Source organism: Myotis daubentonii, chromosome 1 (genome assembly GCF_963259705.1).
Source record: "Myotis daubentonii chromosome 1, mMyoDau2.1, whole genome shotgun sequence".
In the NCBI taxonomy this organism is placed as follows: Eukaryota; Metazoa; Chordata; class Mammalia; order Chiroptera; family Vespertilionidae; genus Myotis; species Myotis daubentonii.
The window spans coordinates 51,078,225-51,102,286 of NC_081840.1; the positions used below are offsets into that span (position 1 = coordinate 51,078,225).

The 24,062-nt window shown below is 49.1% G+C and overlaps 1 protein-coding gene across 4 annotated transcripts in view; it reads left to right on the forward strand.

The window, feature by feature from the left end:
- The window catches only part of MYO1E (myosin IE), a 197,251-nt gene that overhangs the window by 164,524 nt on the left and 8,665 nt on the right, over window positions 1-24,062 (forward strand). For all 4 annotated transcript variants that reach the window (XM_059699613.1, XM_059699616.1, XM_059699609.1 and 1 more), the window contains 4 exons: window positions 7,457-7,603; window positions 9,367-9,524; window positions 9,681-9,773; window positions 12,201-12,402. In XM_059699613.1, coding sequence (XP_059555596.1) covers window positions 7,457-7,603; window positions 9,367-9,524; window positions 9,681-9,773; window positions 12,201-12,402 — 600 coding nt within the window. The remainder of the gene's footprint in view (window positions 1-7,456; window positions 7,604-9,366; window positions 9,525-9,680; window positions 9,774-12,200; window positions 12,403-24,062) is intronic.

Sequence of the window (24,062 nt, forward strand, 5' to 3'; positions counted from 1 at the left end):
CATGTAAAGCATTTCGACTCGGGATGTGGTAAACCCTCTAAGCCAGTGGTTCTCAACCTTTCTAAAGCCGCAACCCTTTAATACAGTTCCTCAAGTTGTGGTGACCCCCAATTTCATTGTTATAAATTGAACATAATTAAAGCACAGTGATTAATCACAAAAACAGTATGTAATTATATATGTGTTTTCCGATGGTCTTAGGCGACCCCTGTGAAAGGGTCGTTCGACCCCCAAAGGGATCGCGACCCACAGGTTGAGAACCGCTGCTCTAAGCAGAGGGGTCCCTCAGCAGCCTTTGGGAGGCCCCACCTCAGAAGGGTCTTGGTGCCATGAATTTCAAGGAAGAGCTGCAGATGCTGTCTGGCTTTCAGGTCTTCCTGAGCGTTGGGCTCGTCGGCTGGGTCACAACCTGAGCCGCACTCTTCCTGGCTGCTGGGCCCTGAGGCTGAGCTGCCCTTGGTGTTCGAAGGAACCCAACGGAGGCTTCTCTTTTCTGGCGTGGGGACCAGCCACCCCGGAGCTAAGCTGGGTTAGCTGCAGCGAGGCCGAGGCCGGCTCCAGGCCAAACGTGCTCTGTGCTCATTAGGCGGAGAGTGATTACTGTTCTTCCCATTATCATCACCCAGCTCTGTCTTCAAAGCTTTCGAGGGGGACTTGACGGTAAAGAATCAGGCCTACATTTGTATCACACACTTTGACACTATCTTGTTGATCAAGTCCTTGAGGCTTATCAAGATGTCGGATATTCACACTCAAATGTTTTCCTTCTGTCTTTTGTTGTCTTTCTGTCCGCATCTGGGAGTACAGTGTGTCCTGGTGACGCCAGCTTCTTTTCCTGCTTCCTCTTTAGCAGTCATGGTCTGGACACGTGCTTCCTTGTGGCCTTCCCTTGCTAGAGGCGGTAATAAAATGAGGTATTTAGCCTGAAAGTTGTCCTGACACGATGGGGAAAAGAGAGAGCTTGAGTCATTTTAGCTCGTGATTTCTGCATGTTGGAGTCACTGAACCTCACGTTCACCAAGATTAATACTGTCCCCTTGTTTCCTTCCTTCATTGGGCTAACCAGCCACCTAAACCAAGTTAGGAGTGCAATGAACAGATGGGGATGGTGTGTATAGAATCAAGCCCAGAGTAGAAATTGATTGTGGTTACCAGACCACCACACGTGTGTGTGTGTGTGTGGTGTGTTCAAAATATTTCAATATAGAGAAAGATTTTAGCAGTGTCTTGCACCTCAGGAAAAACATGTTATAACGTGTATGTGCGTTTTGAGGACTTTATGAGGCTGACTGTGTGACTACTGGCTGGAAGGACCTCCTAATGACTTCTAGTTAAGACCATCAAAGTGTCCCACACATTTGGTCTTTCAGCCCCTTTCTGTCTGTTATAACATAATCACCGTCAAGGCAGAATGTGCCCTCGGCTCCCTGTTCAAACAAACCACCATTCACAAACAATTATGAGACCGTTTGGGAAATGTGGACATGACTAAATATTTGAGAGGAAGGATTTATTGTTCCTTTCTTTAGGCGTGATAATGGTATTGTGGTTATTTTTACTTAACGAGGCTTTGTCTTTTAGAGATTCACACTGAAATATTTAAGGATAAAGTAATATGATGTTTACACATTGCTCTAGAGTAGCCTGGCTTGTGTGTGGAAGTGGGGGGAGTGGGAGTGCAGGTATGATTGTGGATTGGTTATTGTTTACACTTGACATGTGGAGGTTCATTCTACTCTCTATATATTTAAGATTTTCCATAGTCAACAGGTTTTTTTTTTTAATCCAATAGACATCATATTTTAGAAGTCTTTTCTTTACCTTTTGTAAATGTGCTGAAATATACCTGGTCGAGTTATAATTGAAATTTTTTAACTTACCAGAAAAAAATAGGACTGGCCCAGTAGCTGGGAGAGACTAACACTGCAGCTGTCCAGGGACTCTAGGGTAATGTGAACAGGAAAATCCTCATCTAAGAGACGTCAGACGGGACCACTGATGTTGGCTTCCGCCTTCCCTGGAGACCTGGGGAGAGTGTGGGGAGATGGCACATCAATATTTAGTTGAGACGTCGGCTTTTTGAGGCCCGGAGTCTGCTGACAGGCCAAGCATCCGTTTTGGAAGAACCCTTCCAGAGCTGCTTCCTGTCCAAGTACTGACCTAGCCTCACTCCTGTTGGAAAAGCTCAGTTTGCTGAAAGAGTGGCCACAAGGTGGCATAGCCTATGCTCCTTGCTGTCCTGTTTTTAGGCAATGAAATTGGTACCAAAAAGTTTCATATTTGGGGACTCTGTCTGATGAAGCTTCAGTAGCCCTTCTCATTCCCATAGGTCAGTGGTCGGCAAACTGCGGCTCTTTGGCCCCTTGAGTGTGGCTCTTCCACAAAATACCGACTTGTGCGCATGGGCCACGAAGTTTCAATCGCACTGTACGTGCATGCCCGCACGTGGTATTTTGTGGAAGAGCCACACTCAAGGGGCCAAAGAGCCGCATGTGGCTCGTGAGCCGCAGTTTGCTGACCACGGCCCTAGCTGACCATGCCTAAGACCAGAAAGCCACGTGGCTGCCCATCTGTATGTGATGGCAAAGCAGCCTGTGAGGGGGCTGTGGACAGGGGTGCCAGCTTCTTTGGTCACAGCATTCTTGCCCAGATGTTTCCTTGCCCAGTTGCCCCAAGCCTCTGGTGGTCAGAGCAGCCCCCTTCACCACCTGCTCGGCTGACCTGAAGCCGCACTGTGAAACCTTGTTGTGACTCGTCATGGCCTTTGAGCGTTGGCAACCTAGAAGTCATCGGCCTTTGGAACTGACCACCTACCTTGTGTTCAGCCCTGGATTCGAAGGTGAATGAGACAGTCACCGCCGCAGGGAGCCCCTTCCACTCCGGAAGGGGGAGCAGACACCTGAGTAAACATGTGCCCCAGGTTAGAAGTGTTCGGAGAGGGATGCCCAGGGCAGGCCTGGTGTTCAAAGACGGGAAGGAGCCTTTGCACCTGCAGCCAGGTGGCCGGGTGGCGTTCTCCTCGGAGGTCTGTGATGAGGCCTCATACAACGTATCCCTGCACTTTCTCAGGGAAACGCATAGATTCCCAGCCTGGTGCCACTGGTTTCCCTGACGGTGGAGCTCTGGAGAAGGTCTGTTTTCTCCTGGATTTACCTCGGTACTTTCCAGGTTGCTAAAAGGAGCATTTATTTCATAATCAGGAACAATTTTTATAAAGGCAGGGCCATCTCAGCACATTGCCTTTTCGGCTTTTAGGGGGGGAAATGCCTTTAAGACTTTACTCAGGTCCAGATACAGGCGAGTCTTTAGGGACCCAGACTCAAACGGGAGAAGCGGGACTGTCTGGCTTCAGTCAGAGCGAGTGCAGCTTTCTCTCCCAGCTTTGCAGCGGGTGCTGGGACTCAGAGAGGCAGAGCCCCTGGGGACAGGACTGAGAGCCTCCATAACTGCTCTCTCCGGCCCACCCTGTTGATCCTGTGCGACCCGCCCCGCCCAAGCCCAGCGCAGAACCATTTGCCGGAGAGCCTCAGGCAAAGGCTAGATTAGCACCTCCCTAGAGGACAGAAGTTCTCTCACTGCTGACACAGCTGATTCTCATTGCCACTTGGCCTGGAGGTCAAACCCTCCCTGGAATTAGCTACAACAATCAAGATTTAACTATAAGACTGCGAACAAAGACCACTAGGGGGTGCACCAAGGAAGCATAACAAAATGCGGAGACAAAGAAACAGGACAAAATTGTCAAAGGAAGATATAGAGTTCAGAACCACACTTTTAAGGTCTCTCAAGAACTGTTTAGAAGCTGCCGATAAACTTAATGAGATCTACACGAAAACTAATAAGACCCTCGATCTTATATTGGGGAACCAACTAGAAATTAAGCATACACGGACTGAAATAACGAATATTATACAGACGCCCGACAGCAGACCAGAGGAGCGCATGAATCAAGTCAATGATTTGAAATGCGAGGAAGCAAAAAACATCCAACCGGAAAAGCAAAATGAAAAAAGAATCCAAAAATGCGAGGATAGTGTAAGGAGCCTCTGGGACAGCTTCAAGCGTACCAACATCAGAATTATAGGGGTGCCAGAAGATGAGAGAGAGCAAGATATTGAAAACCTATTTGAAGAAATAATGACAGAAAACTTCCCCCACCTGGTGAAAGAAATGGACTTACAGGTCCAAGAAGCGCGGAGAACCCCAAACAAAAGGAATCCAAAGAGGACCACACCAAGACACATCATAATTAAAATGCCAAGAGCAAAAGATAAAGAGAGAATCTTAAAAACAGCAAGAGAAAGAAACTCAGTTACCTACAAGGGAATACCCATACGATTGTCAGCTGATTTCTCAACAGAAACTTTGCAGGCCAGAAGGGAGTGGCAAGAGATATTCAAAGTGATGAATACCAAGAACCTACAACCAAGATTACTTTATCCAGCAAAGCTATCATTCAGAATTGAAGGTCAGATAAAGAGCTTCACAGATAAGGAAAAGCTAAAGGAGTTCATCACCACCAAACCAGGATTATATGAAATGCTGAAAGGTATCCTTTAAGAAGAGGAAGAGGAAGAAAAAGGTAAAGATACAAATTATGAACAACAAATATGCATCTATCAACAAGTGAATCTAAGAATCAAGTGAATAAATAATCTGATGAACAGAATGAACTGTTGATTATAATAGAATCAGGGACATAGAAAGGGAATGGACTGACTATTCTTGGGGGGGAAAGGGGTGTGGGAGATGTGGGAAGAGACTGGACAAAAATCGTGCACCTATGGATGAGGACAGTGGGTGGGGAGTGAGGGCGGAGGGTGGGTCGGGAACTGGGAGAAGGGGAGTTATGGGGGGAAAAAAAAAGAGGAACAAATGTAATAATCTGAACAATAAAGATTTAATTAAAAAAAAAAAGAAAAAAAGAAAAAAAAAAGATTTAAAATATGAAGAAACAAAAAAGACCCAACCAAAAAAGAAAAAAGAAAAAAGATTCCAAAAATATGAAGATAGTGTAAGGAGCCTCTGGGACAACTTCAAGCGTACCAACATCAGAATTATAGGGGTACCAGACGAAGAGAGAGGGCAAGATATTGAAAACCTTTTTGAAGAAATAATGACCGAAAACTTCCCCTTCCTGGTCAAAGAAATAGACTTACAAGTCCAGGAAGCACAGAGAACCCCAAACAAAAGGAACCCAAAGAGGACCACACCAAGACACATCATAATTAAAATGCCAAGAGCAAAAGACAAAGAGAGAATCTTAAAAGCAGCAAGAGCAAGACAGTCAGTTACCTACAAGGGAGTACCCATACGACTGTCAGCTGATTTCTCAACAGAAACCATGCAGGCCAGAAGAGAGTGGCAAGAAATATTCAAAGTGATGAATAGCAAGAACCTACAACCAAGATTACTTTATCCAGCAAAGCTATCATTCAGAATAGAAGGTCAGATAAAGAGCTTCACAGCTAAGAAAACGCTAAAGGAGTTCATCACCACCAAACCAGCATTATATGAAATGCTGAAAGGTATTCTTTAAGAATAGGAAGAAGAAAAAGGAACTCTTACCATTTGTCACAGCATGGATGGAACTGGAGAGCAGATAAATACCACATGATCTCACTCATTTGTGGAATACAATGAACAACATAAACTGATGAACAAGGACTGATCCAGAGATGGAGAGGCATTGATTGGACTGTCGGGCCTTGGAGGGAAGGTAGGGGAGGGTGGGGGGAAGGGGGAAAGATCAACCAAAGGACTTATATGCAAGCATATAGGCCTAACCAATGGACACGGACAACGGGGGGGGAGGGCATGAGCAGGGGGGTAGAGGGTAACATGGGGATAAGGACACATATGTAATATCTTAATCAATAAAAAATATATTAAAAAAAATAAAATAAAATGTAAAAAAAAAAAAAAAAAAAGACTTTACTCAGTGTTTTGTAACTAACATTTTTTGAAGAAGATACTGGTTCGGGGAGTAAAACAAGATTTTCTAGTGTTGTCAGCAATACCACAATAAGCCACAAAGATGAGTGGATAAAAACAAGCAGAAAGCCAAAGCAGGGACTACACCGGGGAGGGCGCTTTCAGCACGGGGTGCAGACATCTGCAAGGAATTGCAGCTTGAGCACATGAATAAGACAAGGGCGAAATCCAAAGATAAGTCTGATTTTTTTTTTTAAGAATAAATAAATGTAAAAGCTTTGTTTCCAGATCTAGGAGCATGGGCTGAGGAGAAAGGAATTGGCTGGAACTCTGGCCCTGACAAGGATGGATTCACCAACTCCTAAGCCTGGGTCATGGAAGGGAGGGGTTTTGAATTTGATGGTTAAAGTCAAAGTGTCCAAACCATCTCTTCTCGTTTCCAGACTCATGCTGATAATTGACCTTGAAGTTTTGGCCTTCTTGCTTTTTCTTTTTCTTTATGGTAATAAATCTAAGCACATTAAACTCCTCAGGATTGCTTATGTTGGGCTCATTTAGCCCCGCTGAATAATCAGTCCCGCTTGCAGTTCAGCCGGACAAACAGACACGTCTGGACAGGTCAAGGAATGCTTTGAGTCCAGCCAGCTCAACAGGAGTGTCGTACCTCACCCCACACGCCAGAAAGTGGTGCTTCCTGTTTTCCCTCTTTCCCCATTGTGCGCACTCCCTTCCTCACGCAGCAGTCTCTCGCGCTTGTGCTAGGATGCTCGGGCGTCATTTCATTAATTCCAAGGGACTTGGCATGTTTGTCCACAGCCGTACCCTTCCCAAACGTGCGTTTCCCGAAAAGGTGTGCTTTCCCTGCGCCGCGGAATGCATCAGGTGGCACGGGATGCTCGTGCTTGCCGCTGCCGCACACCTGGCCGGTGTGTGTCTGCCCTGCGGGGGGTGTGCGCCTTCAGCGGCACCTGGCACACGCTAGCTGAGCACCGAGTACCCAAACGCCCCTAATAATGAGTGCCTTCGAAGCCCAGGATGTCGGCTTCCCTTTTGATAACTGAGCTTACAATTCTTCAAATTAGGATTTATTACAGTAGCTGCGACCATGTCGTCAGTCCTACTAACTTGGGACGCATGTGGAGTGGTTCCTTGTCAGCCCATTGTACTCAGCCACATTCTGGATTTACATGATCGTAAGAACATAGAAATGGAATTTGAAAATGGATTTTTTAAAAAGACTAATGGATTTTTTTTAAAGACTACATCGTTCTTGAAGTTCTGCTCTTGGCAGTGACGTGGGAGAGGTGCTTCTGTAGATGCGGTGGGTGTCTGTACACTTCCTCCCAAAGCCGGTTCCAGGGACTCCGTTATGTAACTCCGTGTTGTGTTTTGTTGTCAAGATTCTCCCTTGCAGGAAGAAAGGCTAGAAACTGAGTGCTGTCTTACAGAATTTAAAAAAAACGAGTGAAAAAAGGATGGGTAAACAAAAGTGCAACTTTTCTTTTCTTTCTAATCTCTGCAGTACGATGCAAGATGACATTTTTATTCTTCACGAGCAAGAGTATGACAGTTTGCTTGAATCCGTCTTCAAAACTGAATTCTTAAGCCTCTTAGCAAAGCGTTATGAGGAAAAAACCCAGAAACAACTACCTCTGAAATTTAGCAACACGTAAGTTGGGACCTGGGGCCCTGAGCTCACTGCCCAGGTCCAGGCTGAGAGGGGGGGGGCGGGGGGCTTTGGCAGCTTCCGCCCTGGCTGCCTTAGCTTCTCCTTCCCCCCTCCTCACCTCCACCCCCACCCCCACCGCCCCCTACCCCCTGGAATCGCAGAGCTGCAGATTACAGTCCAATGGCTGTCACAGACTTTGAAAAGGTCACTTTTGTGTTTCTGTGAAACAATGACTTCACCAAAGGGTGTATTTTGTCATTTGGACAAAGGTCACCAAAATGAGGCAGGAAAAGGCAGATTTTTTTATATTACCAATAAAAGAATACTTTATTTAGCAGAGCAGCCAGGGCAGAGTAAGACTGGAAGAAAGAGAAAGTGAACAGAGTGGGAGCTTAAGCTCCCAAAATCAATGCATAATGCCTCTGGGTGGGGCACTGGGACTATTGGGCTGCAGATGGCCAGCGCCTTGGGTCCTGGCTCGCCTGCCTTTGCTTTAACCACATGGTCTCGTGGGCCAGATCCTGGTATACGGCAAGCTTCTGATCTCCTATTTGTCAGGTGAGAGTGGGTTTTTTTCTTCTTAAATTTCCATCTGTAACATGGAGATCTCTCTTATTACCCACAAGAATTCCAAAGTAAAGCCTTAATTCCATGATGAGGGAAACTTACCATGATTGATGCTGCTGTGGTTGCATTGAAATAGATACTGGTAATTGTATGGATTCTTTGCTGCTTTTCCAAGGAACCATTTGGCTGTTTGAACAGGGGCAGTTATTTTTTCTGGGAATTTGTAATAAGGGAATAACAAGAAAGGGAGACTATGAAGAGCCAAGCCACTCAATAGAATAATAGGCAGCTACTTAAAATTATGATTTTTTTGGTCCAACAAATGCAAAATAGGGTTTTTAAAAAGCAGAATATGGAATGGAACTGTGTAAGCATACACTAGTAGGCAATATGAAAAATAAAAACTGCCTGGGGGGCGGTTGGAGTTGTGAGGACACCTCCCTGCTATTTGGATTTGGGTTGCTGAGCGCTGTCTTCTTCTCTGCCTGGGGTGGGGTCATGGTGAAGGACTAGAACTTAGGTCAGTGATGGCGAACCTATGACACGCGTGTCAGAGGTGACACGCGAACTCATTTTTTTTGGTTGATTTTTCTTTGTTAAATGGCATTTAAATATATGAAATAAATATCAAAAATATAAGTCTTTGTTTTACTATGGTTGCAAATATCAAAAATTTTCTATATGTGACACGGCACCAGAGTTAAGTTAGGGTTTTTCAAAATGCTGACACGCCGAGCTCAAAAGGTTCGCCATCACTGACTTAGGTCAATAATAACCGCATTCTGCGCTCAGGAAGACACGGGCTAACGTGTGCCTGGCAGTCCCAGTCCTCCACAAACAGACCAGGGAAATGGGAGAGAGGCACGAGGGCGCCCCACAGCAGGTGTGACCTGGAAATTGTCCCCTTCCTCCTGTCCCCCGGCGGTGCCACCTGAGTCCACCTGCAGAGACATTGGCACCTGCCTCACCACCTGGTGTCTCACGGGTGCTGGGCCCCGGATGCTCTGCCTCTGGCTCACGCTCGTGCCAAACCGTGGCTATCAGACTCACCCCCGGGCCCTGCGCTGGTTTGCAAATCCTGGTCCGGCCTTGTTTACAGCAGGTTGGCCCAGCGTTGAGCTCCATGCCGGGGTGGGAGAGCTGCATTCTCTCTCTGCTTCCTTCTGGCTTAACTCCAACCCATACGCTTGTCGCAGGCTTGAACTCAAGTTGAAAAAAGAGAACTGGGGCCCCTGGAGTGCCGGGGGCTCCCGGCAGGTGCAGTTCCACCAGGGCTTCGGGGACCTGGCCATCCTCAAGCCCAGCAGCAAAGTGCTGCAGGTCAGCGTCGGACCCGGGCTGCCCAAGAACTCCCGTAAGTGTTTGCGGCCCCGGGAACCTGGGGCCGGGCTCACGCTCCCCGCCCCGCCCGCCCTCCCCCCGCCCCCCGCCCGGCCCTCCCCTCCCCTCCTCTGCCCCGCACCGTCTTCCTTCTCACCCCGTGCTCATGATAGGTGCTTGCTTATTTCAGGTCCCACCAGGAGGAACACCACCCAAAGCAGAGGTTATTCCAGTCAGACTCACAATGCCAACTACCCGATGAGAGCTGCCCCTCCCCCGCCAGGTAAGCCACGCGAGTGCCATGGGCCGGGACCGTTAACCTGAACCCATAACTTGTAAAGCATAGTTGGGAAGAAATCCATTAGCAGATACATGCACATCATTAGACAGCCCTGAGCCGTTTCAGCGCCAGGTGTACTCCCAGCACAGCGACGCTGCTGGTGACCCTGAAATGCAGGGAAGTGTGAGCTGCTCAGACTGAACTGTGCCGAGTGATCGGCCGGGATTGCGTTGCCCGGCGCTAGTCACTCCCTTAGGAAAGGCTCCCTCCTTCCGTGAGAGAGAAGGGGCTTCTTGTCCGTGGTGGCCAGGATGCTGTTGGCCTCGAAGGTGCAGGATGATGCCTTTATGGAAACAGGATTTTGCCAGGTATAACCTCACCATCCTCACCCACGACAATATTTTGCAACAAGTTTACAGCTTAATGACAAGTTGAAAATGTTTATTCTTAGTCAGATAGGCTCTAGGAGAATGACTCCCCAAAATAAAGTAATATCTGAGATACAAAATTGATAGAAAAAAAATTTTTAATACAAAGAAGATGTTTAGACCTTATGTTTCATATTTCTCATTTTTATGGTAAAAATATAATATGCAGGTCAATGAACTCCAAACCCAAATTTAGGAAGGCTTTTTGCCCTTCGTAATCTGTTTAGTGTTTGAAGAGCACTCTCAAAATTGACAAAAATGTTTTTCCCTCACTCACAAAATTCAGTTAATAATAAAACTGCCCCTAGAATGTTTGATGTGAGTAAGTTTGGGCTTCTAGGCCTGAACAGGTCATCTGTTGGCCCAGTGTCTGAGATGAGTAGTAAAAAGCATTTCTTTTGTTTCCTGTGCTAAAAATATGGACACTGTGCCTGTCAGTGAGAAACTGATTCTCTCCTCTTGGAGTCCCGTCCTGCCTGGCCCAGCTGTCTCTCCTCCCCTCTGCCTTTATCCTTGAAGAAAAGCCAAGCACAAAGCCATCCAAGGGAACCAATGTGGTGTTGTGTTACTAAATGGGCCAGTCCCTGTGCAAAATCCTGGCCAGACCACCTGGAAACTAGGGCTGGCCTCAGCTAGGTTGGCCCGAGTCACCTCAGGCCAAGTATCTGACCTTGAGCGTGGCACCCAACCTCTCTCCATGACAGTTTCTTCATCCGTAAAATGAGGCAGTTGGGCCTGACTCTCTTAGCTCGGCCCTTGTCACATGATCTGCAGTGAGGGACCTGGGTTGTTGTTGCTCTTTTCTTAATTTCAATTCCACCACAAACCATATTTCTTTAAGGTAAAATAAAGATCACTAGAAGAATGGAATTTTAAAAGCATTCAACATGATACACCAAAGTTTCTTATTAGATTTAACAGATGTGAAATATGCCCATGACACTGCTATGAACATTTCTAAACGCTTACTCCTACTTTCTGAATTTATGGCAGGTGAGTGGGTTATAAGCAGCTTGGAGAGCCCCCCCCCTGCCCCCCCCCCCCCCGCCCATTGTGAGCATCACGGCCCAGAGCTCACCCGCTCTGCGTGCCCCTCTCCGATCCTTGGCAACCTTGGCGGCAGTTGGCTCTCACCAAGCTCCTTGTTTCTTTCATGAAGAAATTGGCACTCTAAAGGCGCATTTATCTTGCTCAAGGTCAACACAGCTACGAGAGGCAGAGCCCAGTCTGAACCCTCAGTCCCTCTTACCGGCGAGACCGTCCTGCTAGTACCAGAGTCCCTCCCTTAGTGCAGTGGGAAGGGCTTCGTGGTGGGTTCACAGAGCCTTGAGGAGTCTTCTTCTTCGCTGTTGCCCCGATCTGCCAACGGAGAGGAGCTGAGGGCTTCTTCACACCTCGCATGGACTGGCGATGCCCATCACCGTCATCCCTTACTCCCCAGATAATGTGATCCTGACCAGGAGCAGGTGTGTGGCGAAGGGAGCCTGCTCTGTCCGGATCGACCCCAGCAGCAGCCACATTTCCCCAGCCTGTGTGGGGTGCTCCCTCCACCTCTCCCAACGGGCTCCTGCAAGGACACCCAAGACTGAGCCTTTGAAAATAGGTTTCCAGTGTTTAAATAGTTGCCTGTCAGGAGGCTTGAATCGTAGCCTCATAATTCTTCTCAGACCCAAGAAAGTGCCTGCCTCCCTCAAGAGGTAGTTTCAAGCTTACCTTTTCTCGACTGTGGGCTTTGAAACCCTGGCCGTCTGGTGATTCTGCTGCCGAATTTCACAAGCGTGCGTGAGTGTCTGCGTGTTCCAGGCGCTCGCTGGGCAGTTTGCAATGTGTTAGCGCTGTTCCCCACGCTATGTTAGCGGTTATGCCCTCCATCTTTTCAGATGGGGAAACTGAGGCCTGGCAATGTTAAGTAAGTTGCTCTTGGTTAATAAATGGAAGGAATTTGGAGAGACTTTTGGCAAAGGATTGTAAAATTGAAGGTTGATTTTTGTCCTCTTTCTAGGATACCATCAGAATGGAGTCATCAAAAACCAGTTTGTGCCACACCCGCATGCTCCTGGAAACCAGCGGTCCAATCAGAAAAGCCTGTACACCTCCATGGCCCGCCCACCCCTGCCCCGACAGCAGTCCACGGGCTCAGACCGCATGTCCCAGATGCCGGAGAGCTTGGATTTCCTCAAGGTCCCAGACCAGGGTGTCGCAGGGTAAGATTCCCGCCTTCTGTGGGTGAGGCCAGCACCTCCTCTCCATCAGTCACACCAAGGTTCACAGGTTCCACCCACACATTGTCCTCCAGGACCCAACACCATGCGGCCCTTGGTTGGTATTTCTAAAAGTACGACCAACTTCATGGCACGCAACTCATTCTCCAGAGAGGGCGTGTCTTAGAAACATCAGAAGAGGGGTCCCTTTCGGCCCCAAGATTCAATTACTCCGTAACCGTTTCTGCTCTCCGGCATGGTTGGGGAACAATGGGGTTTTGGTTTGTGTCTGTGCCTGCAGTTGCATAAATATGATCGCTCAAAGAGTCATCAGGAATATTGAGAATAACACTCCAGAATTCCATGAGAAATAGAAGTTTGTTTGTGAATCAGCTCTTCAGGGCTTTAAAATGACAGCCTTCCTGCCTTTCTAGAATAAAAATTTTATTTTTCAGAAAATAAAATTCTCCCAGAAAAAAAAAAAATGAAGAGTAGTAAAAAGAAAGCCAGGCTTTGTACCTGAGGAAGGGAAGATTCCTGAAACTGTGTAGATCAAGCATGTCAAACTCACGGCCCACGGGCCACATGCCTTGTTTATTGGGCCCATGTTAGCCTTTGAGTTTGACATGCTTGGTGCAGATATTCCAAGAGTTATCGGTGTGGAAAGGGGGTTAGGCCAATTGCAGGACATGTGAGTGAACTCTACCAGGAGGTAGATAGCGGAACCAGTAAACCAAAAACGTGCTAGTAGCCCAAAGATGAGCTGCCCGAGAATGTAAGGAGCACAGGATGGACGGAAATCACCAGGGGGAAATACTGTAGAGTGGTATTGTCAAATACCAGAGAAGGATGAGGATCCTATTTCAGCCCCTATTGCTTATCTAATATTGGACTTGCTGCTTCTCCTCTCTGAGCTTTATTTTCCTCATCTGTATACAGATGTAATACCACTGAGCTTGCAGAGTTGTTGAGAGGACTAGAAATTATACACAAAATGCCTAGCCTGGTACTAGGCATGTAGCAAACTGCTCAGCCAACTTAGTTTGATGTGATGGTGATGGTAGTGGTGGTGATGGTGGTGGTGGTGGTGATGGTGGTGGTGGTGGTGGTGATGGTGGTGGTGGTGGTGATGGTGGTGGTGGTGGTGGTGATGGTGGTGGTGGTGATGGTGATGGTGGTGGTGGTGGTGATGGTGGTGGTGGTGATGGTGGTGGTGGTGGTGGTGATGGTGGTGGTGATGGTGGTGGTGATGGTGGTGGTGGTGATGGTGGTGGTGGTGGTGGTGATGGTGGTGGTGATGGTGATGGTGATGGTGATGGTGATGGTGATACAACCATTATCTCATGGTGGTCGTGACTGTTAGGGACCTTCCAACTCTGCATGGTTCTCAGTGGTGGAATAGTTCTCTCTGCTGAACCCAGTGAGGGGCCTCCTTCAACCCCCTGCTCCCCTCTCTCATGCCCTCCTCCATTTTCCATTCTCCCCAAGCCTCTGGAATGATGATGAAGTTTCTAATGGGATCAGGAGACGTGTACAAACAGCAGTGCTGGGAGCGGAACAGCAGCTCCTCCCGCTGGGTGGGCAGCCACCACTCGCCTCCCTGCCCCGTTATGAGATGTTTTTCCTGCCTGGTCAGCTTCCTTCCAAAGACCACAAAGCACTAGGGACTTCACCACGTTCGCTCCTGCTGTTTCTCTTTCCCTCGCGAGCCTTACCCCATTTGGGCTACGGATGGACGCACCGTGGTTGCATACAGGTGGCCGTCAGTGGAGTGGATGCCACCCCTTCATTTCATCTCTCTCCCCGCCTCCCCCAACCTTGTGGAACCAGCTCTGTTGCATCTGTTCTAGTGACCATGGCTCCCCTGGTTGGCCTGGTCTAAAGCAGTCGCGCTCAGACTTCACTGAGCACCAGAGTCCCTGGAGAACTTGCTGGCCCACTTCCAGAGGTTTGGATTCAGTAGGTCGGGGTGGAACCTAAGACTTTACATTGCTCCCAAGTTCCCAGCACTGCTGCTGAACCAGGGACCACACTTTGAAAATCACCCGTCTGGTCTGATGGTTAAAGCCAGGGAAGGGTCTGTGTAAAGGTGAGGTGAAAGGATGCTGTGGAGACAACAGGATTGCTCTGCCATCCAGACCCACGCATTCAGAGGGGCGGACATCACTGAAGCAATCAAGCAACCCCTCCCGGCCCAGCTGGGTGTCCCAAGGAGGCAGGGGATTGAAGTCGGTGAACGAAATGCACCACGTCCCTTAGCTCTGCCTGCTAGCTTCCTACTCGCTTTGGTTTTGGCAAGCAAAGTCGTCTTTCCAGCCTGCTTCTGCAACTTCCAGACTTGCACACCAGCCAGCCGGAGCATCTGTCAGCCAAGAGCAGGCAATTTAGGAACGTTGTGTCTTAACCGAGGCTGCTCCCTTCCAGCCCTCGGCTCCGCGGTTCTCGGTTCAAGCCCATCACACCCTTCTCCACATTCAGGCCTAAAGATCAGGTCTATGTGGTGTTGCCGTGGCGATGGCCGGGAGGCTGGAGGAGAGGGCACCTTCACAGCTGCCTGCGGGCAGTGCGATGCTCCCAGCTGTGTGTAAAAGTCACGATTGTTACTAGGCACTGAGTCCGGTAGCTGCGAGGATCCCAGCCCGTCTCCACTGGACATTAAATCTGCTCTGGGGCACACATTTCTTAAGAAATTGTACTCTGGTCAAAGGACTGAGCTTTTTCTTAGAATTCATTTTCTAAAACATATAAAAGTGAAATTGAAAATAATTTCTAATGTGGCCAGAGACCTCAGATGTGCATTTCAGGAGCCGCGTGGTTCCGTGCACTTAATAGCTCCCCTTTGCCAAGAAAACATGAATTGCTGTATTCCACAGGAAGTTGTTGGAGCCAGCGGGGAGCTCTGGGATCCCACGCTTGTACCTTTCCTTAAACACAAAAAATCGTTTAGACATCACAGTCCCAGGCAGTGACCTAGAACTTGCCAATCTAGAAAAACAAGATTAGCACAGTCTGTCTCAACTCAGCTTTCACACCCTCGGGTTTATCTTTTCTTTCCCTCTCCCGCCCCCAGTGCACTCTTCCTTCCAGACATATTAAGCATAAGCAATCATTTCTTTTGGATCATGGAGTGTGGATAAAATCAAATGGTGTAATTAGCACCTCGAGTTAATTCAGGAAAGTCTTTGTCAGTTTATTTTATGTTCCGTCAAGGTTTTTGGGGGGGACAGAGCATGCATGAAGCTTTTACTAAATTAATTACCGCCCCCCACTGGTTTCTTTACCCTTGCCTTGCCACGTGTGTGACATAGTCATCGTTCTTGTCATCGTCATTGTTATCGTCATCCAAGAAAACTAAGCAAGATGTAGAGGGGCCATCGTCTCGCAGTCCGTTAGCATACCTTCTGAAAAGTCCGACTCAGGTGAAAGCTCCTTGCTGATTCTCAGGGAAAGAGGGCAAGTGAAGAAAGAATCATACAGGCAGCTCATTCATCAGCCTTTGCTCTGACTTCGTAGGAACACGTGATGTGCCAATCAAGGGTGCTTTATCCCTTTCCCCATAAGTGAGATGACAAAATCTACCTGCACTTCATTGCTGAAAGTATCAAAACCCAGACCGGGATGTCTTTTCTGTTGGCCTTTTTAATCCCGTGATCCATTTCATGCAAGGACAATTTCAGGAAATTTCAAGGTACCCCCGAGATTACTCCAACTAGCAGTTGGAGAACCAGGAAAATTCTGGGAGTGCTCAGCGGTAGGGCTTCTGGCCACGGCACAAAGGAGGGATCGATAGAAAAACTGAAATGCTGCCTGTGTGTTTCTTGACAAGGTTCTCCTAATGGAGTCATATTTTCAAGGGGCTTAAAATTTCCAACAAGTGTCCAATAGCAATATTTCTCAACCCGTAAGCTACAGGAGTGGCAGCCATATCCTGGCCCAAGCCGACACGAAGCTGAGGAATTCCTGGCATCCATTCCCTCATTTCCAGTAATGTTTATAGATTCAACCTTTTGGAACAGACCCTATTTTAAAGAGCCAGTGAAATAAAATGCCATTATTTTCCTTCCTGGAATTTCAAGACATAAATTTTACATCTGCAGAACAAAGGAGTGATAGCTGAAAGCTTAAGCCCAGCTAACCCTGGCGTGAACTAGTGCACCCGCTGCCCCAGAGGGGTGGCGGCTGCAGAGTTCACAGGGTGGCCTGGCGGGGTGCAGCGAGCGCACGACTCGCAGCTGCAGGGACGGTGTGAGTCCCAGCTCAGGGTTTGGTTCTTCATAGATTCATTCATTGAATATTGACGAGGCCACGTGCCTTCCATGTGCCACATGCTGCGCTGCCTCTCGTCTATCACTTGTTCTTTCTACACCTTGGTGACCTCACCTGCGTAAGAGGGATAATCTATAAATATAAAAGCCTAATATGCAAAGTGTCCCCCCCCCCCCCCGGGAGTTCACAAACAGACCGGGAGTTCGATCACTTGCTATGACATGCGCTGACCACCAGGGGGTGGTGTGGAATGAAGGAAGGCCCCAGCTGGCAGCTGCTAGGGACCCTACCCATGCACAATTTTGTGCACTGAGCCTCTAGTGAGAATATAATTTAAAAACCCTCTCCTCGGGGTTTCTTGGAGATGAAATAGGGCTTTGTAGATGGTAAAGCAATATGCAGCTTGAACATTTATTTGTATTGGTTTTATGACTGTTACTCATGTGCTTTGCTCTCTTAGGGAAATAGTCATGTCCTACCAGGATTGAAAAGTGGGTGTCCCCTGGCCACTGGCTTTTCTCGCAAGAACTCTAACCTCTGACCTGCACAGAGGGTCTCCGGGAGGGTCTAAGCTTTAAGCATTGCTGGCTTTAACGGGGAATATGCAGCCTAGGAAAGCAAGACAAAGGACCAGTCAGGGAGACCCCTTCATCACTCCCCCTACACACACACACACACACACACAATAGCTATGCTGCTCTCTGTAGGCTCAGAGCAACAGCAGAACGGGGCGGTGGTGAGGTAATATTGCGACAGACACTAGCTGCATTTGGACAATGTCAATAAAGCCCAAAACTCCTCCCGCTCGACTCTTCCCCAGTCTTTGTTCCAATCACTGTAACAACTCACACCCCCTGGAAAGTAACCGGCATTCCCAGGAGAGAGCGAGTGAGCAAACCCTCGCTTCAGAGAGCTTTGTTGTCCCTGAAGTTATTTGGGGTTTTGTTTCCTGCGGGCCTTTAGCATCTTGTGAGGCTGGGCAGCTGTCCACAGGGGTTCAGATGTCAGTTGGCATCCCGATGTTTCAGGGCAACGGCACCCTCGGCCCCCCAGCCCTGCCACGGGGCATCTCCAGCAGCGCAGGTCCTCCCTGAGCAGACCGATGTAACATGCTCGAGGGGCGACCGTCATGTTGGTCATCATGTGGCTGCATTAGAGGTCCCGTGCCCGACTCAGAAAAGACTCCTGCTGTACGAGTGAGTCGCTGTCAGCTCCTTCCTGTGTCTGTTTTCTTACTGGGAAATAGACACAATAAAGTGGTAAATGTGTACAGATTAGCCTGAAACATGGGTCAGGGAGTGATAGGAACTCTAAATTGCATTGTGCCACAGTTACATACAATGAAACACTGGGTTTGCTCAGTGATGTGGAGTTTTATAATTATAAACTATTATGTGTAAAAGTGAACTTTCGTTATTGAAATGGCAACGGGAAAAATAATTTTGTTATTTGTCTGAAATTCTTGCTCCAACCCTCATGATCCCAATAACACAATTTTCAGTCATGTCAGGTTTATTAGGAATGCAAGTCTCATAAAGTTCCAGACATAACAAAATTATCTAAATCCTGCACATCCATTGCTAAACAAACGAGGCTCTGTCACACTTTTTATCGCTTTTGGTCGAGGGAGTGTGAGTTACGGCGAGGGTGGCATGGGGACAGGGGTGTGCTGGTGAGCTGCTGGCTGTCTGGAGCTGTAACGTGTGCCCTTCTACTCTCGCTGTGGCCCATGTCAGGCTGCCAGCGTGACCACCATTGGTCTCAGAGGTGGGGAGAGAGGCCCAGGCGCACGCCCGTCGGTGCGTAGGGTTGCCACCATGCATAAGCAGCAGACAGTAACTTCAGAGCATAGATAGAAGATACAGGAAAATAATTAGGAAGGGTTGCTATGAGCATTTATTGCCTTTGCTTTATTATAACTTATTCAATCATAAGTGTATTCAATTTCATCTTTAATAATGACTGTTTAACAACTGACCCACAAAAATCCTGACAGCATGACCACCTGCCCCCGCAGGCTGGACGGGGCCAGTTCCAGCTCCCAGGCACCAGGCCGCGTTTGCTGTGGAAGGAAGTCTGAATCCCTTCTTCCGTGCGTGGGCCAGTCGGCTCTTGGCTGCCAGTGGAGGGCTCCAGGCCCCTAAGACTTCATTACTCAGCGCTGGCAGCTCAGGGAAAGTCCTGCTCTCCGCATTATTGATTACACAGGATCGCCCCCTAGTGATGCAAAGGAGATGGTCCATTTAAAGCTGAGCCTGTGGAGAGGAGCCTGGAACACGGCTGTTCTCGCTGACCGTTTCTATGGTGGTTTCCAAGTCCGCCTTGCAGCGAAGCGGAGACAGACCACCTCCTGGGCACAGACGTCCTGTGTTCCGGCCACAGCTGACAGTAGGAGTGTTGTTGGGAGCGCTCTGAGGCTCTGTCAGAATTAGAGAAAGGACCTGGGCCCTGGCCTGGATCCCCCTTAATAACAGGTGAAGACGCCTGAAGAGGTGAAGTGGCGCACCCACCCTATGTGCCAGCCAGTGGCAGAGCCGGGCCGCCCACCCAGGCACCAACTCTAAGCCAGCGTCCCTTCTGCGCCCCCTGTCACTCCGTCAGAACATGCGGGCTGGGGCCACATGGGGCTCCTGGGCCTGGTGAGCACAAACAGGCCAGGCCCCAGCCCAGGGAGCCTTCTGTCCTAATAGTGACACAAGCCTCTGTCCCACCCTGTTAGTCCCTTGCTCTGAGCAGGTTGGGTACCAGAGCATGTGGCAGGGGCTTGAAATGAGCTTGGAAGGCTGAGCAGGCATTAGCAGCACTGGGCAGAGGGTGGAGGCAGCCAGGGGAGCATGGCCAGACGGAGGGACCAGAAAGGTCGTGTGGCTAGAGCTGTGGGAGCCTTGTGCCTCTGCCGTCCAGATGAGACCAGCAGGAAACCCAGGAGTGTTGTGAGGTTAGATGAAGCAACGTCTGAAAATGCCTAGCACGGTGCCTCGCCGGAGCAGGCAGAGCCCGGCACGTTTGTCTGCATCTCACAGCTACAGGCAGGGGTTCCCAGATGGCACACCATCTGCTGACACTTGCAAGAAGAGTGGAGACGTGCCCAGATGTGACAGAGCGGCAGGAGTACTGGGGGGGGAGGAGGGCTTTGGGTATCCCGCAGTGGCGCCCCCTCCTGGGCACAGAGGACATTTCAACAGGAAAGAGCCCAGAATGGTGACCTCAGGGATGCCTTCTTTTCCCAGTGCAGAAGGCAGAGCTGCTCTGCACATCCACATCAAACACTCTCTTCCCCAGCAACCGCACCCATCTCAGAGCCAGCAGAGCCCCCTCCCAACTGCGGGTGCCGGAGCCCCACCGGCCAGCTCAGGATGGAGCAGTTGTCCAGGGACAAACAGCTTGCCCGGGGTTTACCCCGGAACCCAAAATCCCCAGTAATGCCTGAGGTTTTACTTTGATTTTTCTGAGGAAGTGGCCTCTGGTGCCTTGGGATCAGAGACCATGCAGTGGCTGTGTTCACGCCGCCAGCCCCTCCCCCACTCGGCCCGATTCCTGGGATGCCAGCGGCTGCTTGCCTACAGCTGGCCCGGCTCACTCTGGGCATCAGCATGCACTGCAGAGCCCCGAGGGGCTGGTGCAATTTACTCATTGTGTGTTTTTTTAACCAGCTTTTTTGGGATTAAAAAAAAAACAATTGTTTTAAAGTACAATTCAACAGTTTTTGGTATAGTCACAGAGTTGTGCAACTGTCATCATAATCTACTTTTAGAACATTTTCATCATCCCCCAAAAACAAAGTTTTCTGCCCTTAGCCGTCATCCCCCCCAACCCCCAGCCCCAGCCCTAGGCAACCACAGTAATCTACTTCCTGTCCATATAAATTAGCCTTTTCTGGACATTTCATATAAGGAGAATCATCCTTTTTTTGTTAAATTCACTCCTAAGTATTACATTCGTTTTTATGTCTTGTAAATGGAATTGCTCTCTGTTTCATTTGGATTGTTCATTGCTGATGCATAGAGATGGAGCTGATTTTTATATATTGTCTCATATTCCCTAGTCTTGCTGAACTTGCTTATTAGTTCAATAGGTGGGGTTATTTATTTATTTTAGTGTATTCCGTAGGATTTTCTACGTGCAAATCATCGCATGTGGTATTTTCACTTCTTTTCTAATCTGAGTGCCTTTTATTCTTCTTGACCAATTGCTCTGGCTAGAGCTTCCAGTGCCATGCTGGGCAGACATGCTGTGAGCTGATGCCCTGTTTTGCTCCTGGTCTCCGGGAAAGAGCACTGGCTTTCCTCAGCAAGCATGACGTGAGCTGGGACTCTGTGACGGGGCTCCTAACCCGTACCAGGGCTCAGGGGCTTCCATGACAAAAGGTGGGGAGGCACCAGTGTGCCTGGTGGCAGGACATGAGTCTAGGGGCCCACAGGGGCCACACCTGGCAGGGCCCTCCTTGGCCCATTTCCCAATGTTGTAGGTGACAGGAATGGCACCAGTTGTCTAACCAGTAGGGTCAGACCAAACCTGGGTTCAGCAACCTCAGTACTTGGGCTCTGGCTAGGAAAGAATTCAGAGTCCAGACCCAAACTGTAAGAGAACATGTATTGGGTAAATCACAGAGGTAGAAAATGCAATTCCTAGATTTGGGCTTAGGAAACAAGTTATAGTGGTAAAGGCAGGACCCTTGGAGCTTGGGTGTGAGGAAGCTCATGGTAATGTGCCTGGGGCAGGGAGGAGGGAGGAGAGAGGGAAGGCACAGGCATGCTCCCTGGAGGGAGAGTGCACTGAGTCCTCCCTCCTAAGGGTTTTAAGGGCCTCGGTGTTAGGGGAGATCCCAGTGGAAGGTCTCAATAGAGTACTCATAGCTTTCTAGGTGTGTCCATTAAAGGTTGTGGTCTCCACTGATTGGCTGGCACTAGGGCAGGGGTCATTATTCAATGCAGCTGGTCCTGACAGCAGCCTTATCTGGTTTTATTGCTTCTCTGGGCCTGGAGCTGAAATACAACTGAGGCTTAGATGTTATCTCTGGGGCGGAAAGGTCAAGGGGTCCAAACCTCCTGACGCTGGGGGCGAGGTCCCACCCTACAGTTGTCCTTTCCTGGGCACCTGGGGCTTTCCACCCTGGTGACCTTCTGTACCCGGCCCATTTATACCTGTACCCGTGCTCTACTCACGTCTGCCTACCTACCACATCCAGAGCAGAAAAGCTAGTAGGGGGTGAGGTGAACTAATAAACGCTGAGCTGGGGCGATATTGAAGCGGGGACGGGGGTGTGTGTGTGTGTGTGGGGGGGGCTCAGGAAGGAAGCTGCTGGCAGGGAAGAAATGGAGGAGGAACTGAGGGCTTAGTCAAAGCTGGAGGTGGATGGGCAGAGGAGCCAGGGAGGGGTGACTGCCGGGATGGCTGCAGGGAGGATGGTCCTACCTTCCAGGGTCATCCAGCTTCACTGAGGCCCCCTGTCTGGGGACCACACCTAAATCCCAATACTCTTGGCTCCAAATGCCTCCTCAACCTGCCCTGATGATAGGTTTCCCTCATCTAGGGGCCTCTGGGGAATGTGTGTGTGTGTGTGTGTGTGTGTGTGTGTGTGTGTGTGTGTACGCGCCCCTCCTCCCCCTCTCCCCCCACCCCCACCCTGCTCCCTGGACTACCAGGCTGGAGCTCTCCTCCCTCGAAGGGTGTTCTGACACTCACCCGCCCTCCGCCCCACTCCCTGTTGCTGGGAAATCAGCTGACTGCTGGTATGCAGGCTAGTGGCTCTTATTAACCAAATGCTGACATCCCTAATATACAGGTCTCTTAATTAAAGGCCTGTGTGCCCGACCAGCTCTCAGGGAAGCCAGCATGTCTCAAGCAGGGACTGGGGATTGCCAGGGGACCAGGGAGGAAATGATGTATGCAAATGATCTCTCTGGCACCTTTCCTCTGTGATCGAAGTGCTTGCTGGGGTGGGAGGTGGGGACAGGGTTGACCTGAGGAGGCTGAATGAAGCCTGTGTAACCTTGGGGTTGCTCCCTCCCACAAAGGGAGCCCCAGGCAGCACTCAAGGAACCCCACCCCTGCTGGGAACAGCCCTACCACCCTGCTGACATCCAGTGCCCCTCTCCTACGCACGCCCTCATGATCCAACTTACTCGTGGCACCCAGTGAGCACCCGGCATCACAGGACCTCAGCGAGGACACTGGGGCTCTGGCCTCCTGAGAGCACAGCTCCAAACCGGGTGTGCTTTCTGCTTCCAAAACTCAGGCCCAAGGAGAGACCCTCCCTTCTCCTCCTCCCTCCCCCAGGTGAGAGCAGGTGCTCACAGACCTGGCAGGCATAACAGGCCAGCCCCAGCCTTGCTTATGTTGAGTTCAGCCCAACCCTCTTAGAGGAAATCGGGAGCTTAACTTGCCTTTGGTTTGTCCTTAAGTAAAGGGGCAGGGGGAAGGGTCTATATTTCTATTTCATTTTCCTTTCTCTCTAAATACTTTCATGAACATACTTAATAGTTGTTTCAGGTATAAGTTTAAAGATCTCCCTTAATAGGAAGAAGCGATAGTTACATGCCTGAGACAGTGTGTGAATGGTGACCGGAGGCAGCGGTGTGTTGGAAGCATACACTGAAAGCTGGATTAGTGTTCTGGTGCTGGAGATACTTTTGATGACCTTGACCAAGGGGAGGTGGGTGCCACTGGCATCCAGAGGGGACAGGCCGGTGATGTTGCTAAACACCCTACAGTGCAGAGGACAGCCCCACAGCAAAGACAAGTGGCCCAAAATGTCAGCAGTGCTAAGGTGAGAAGCGGCTCTGGGTGAGCTCTTGCACAAGCGCATTTCCAGCAGCATTTCTGTGATAAAGCTGGAATCATCCCAATGAGTGGGTCAGGAAATTGGGACATATGCACGGGGTGGAGTGGTATAAAGCAATGAGAATGAATGAACTAAAATTCCGCACATCAACAGGCTATATCCCAAAAATGGAGTGAGTGCTAGTAGAATGGGATTCCTTTCGTGGGTTGTTTAGGGAGACGTGTGTTGTAAAACTACAAAGGAAACCAGAATTATTAATACAAAGTGTGTGTGTGTGGGGGGGGGGGTCATTCTAGGAGGGATGGCAGCTGAGGAGAGGCTTCTATGGTACCCGCAAAAATTCTGTGTCCAAAGTTGGGGAGGGGATACATTTGTGACTGTTTTATTATTGTGGAAAAGCTATATTGTGGAAAAATATATATATATATTTTATATATGTGGGGGGGGGAAATATATATATATATATATACAGCAGCTAATGGTTATTGAGAGCTATCTATGCTTTTACAATGACCTTGTCAGGGAAGCTGTTTTATTATCAGAAAAAGTTTAGGGGGTGACATAGCTTTCTACGGATGAAGCTGGATTTGAACATGAACAGGCCAGTGCTGGC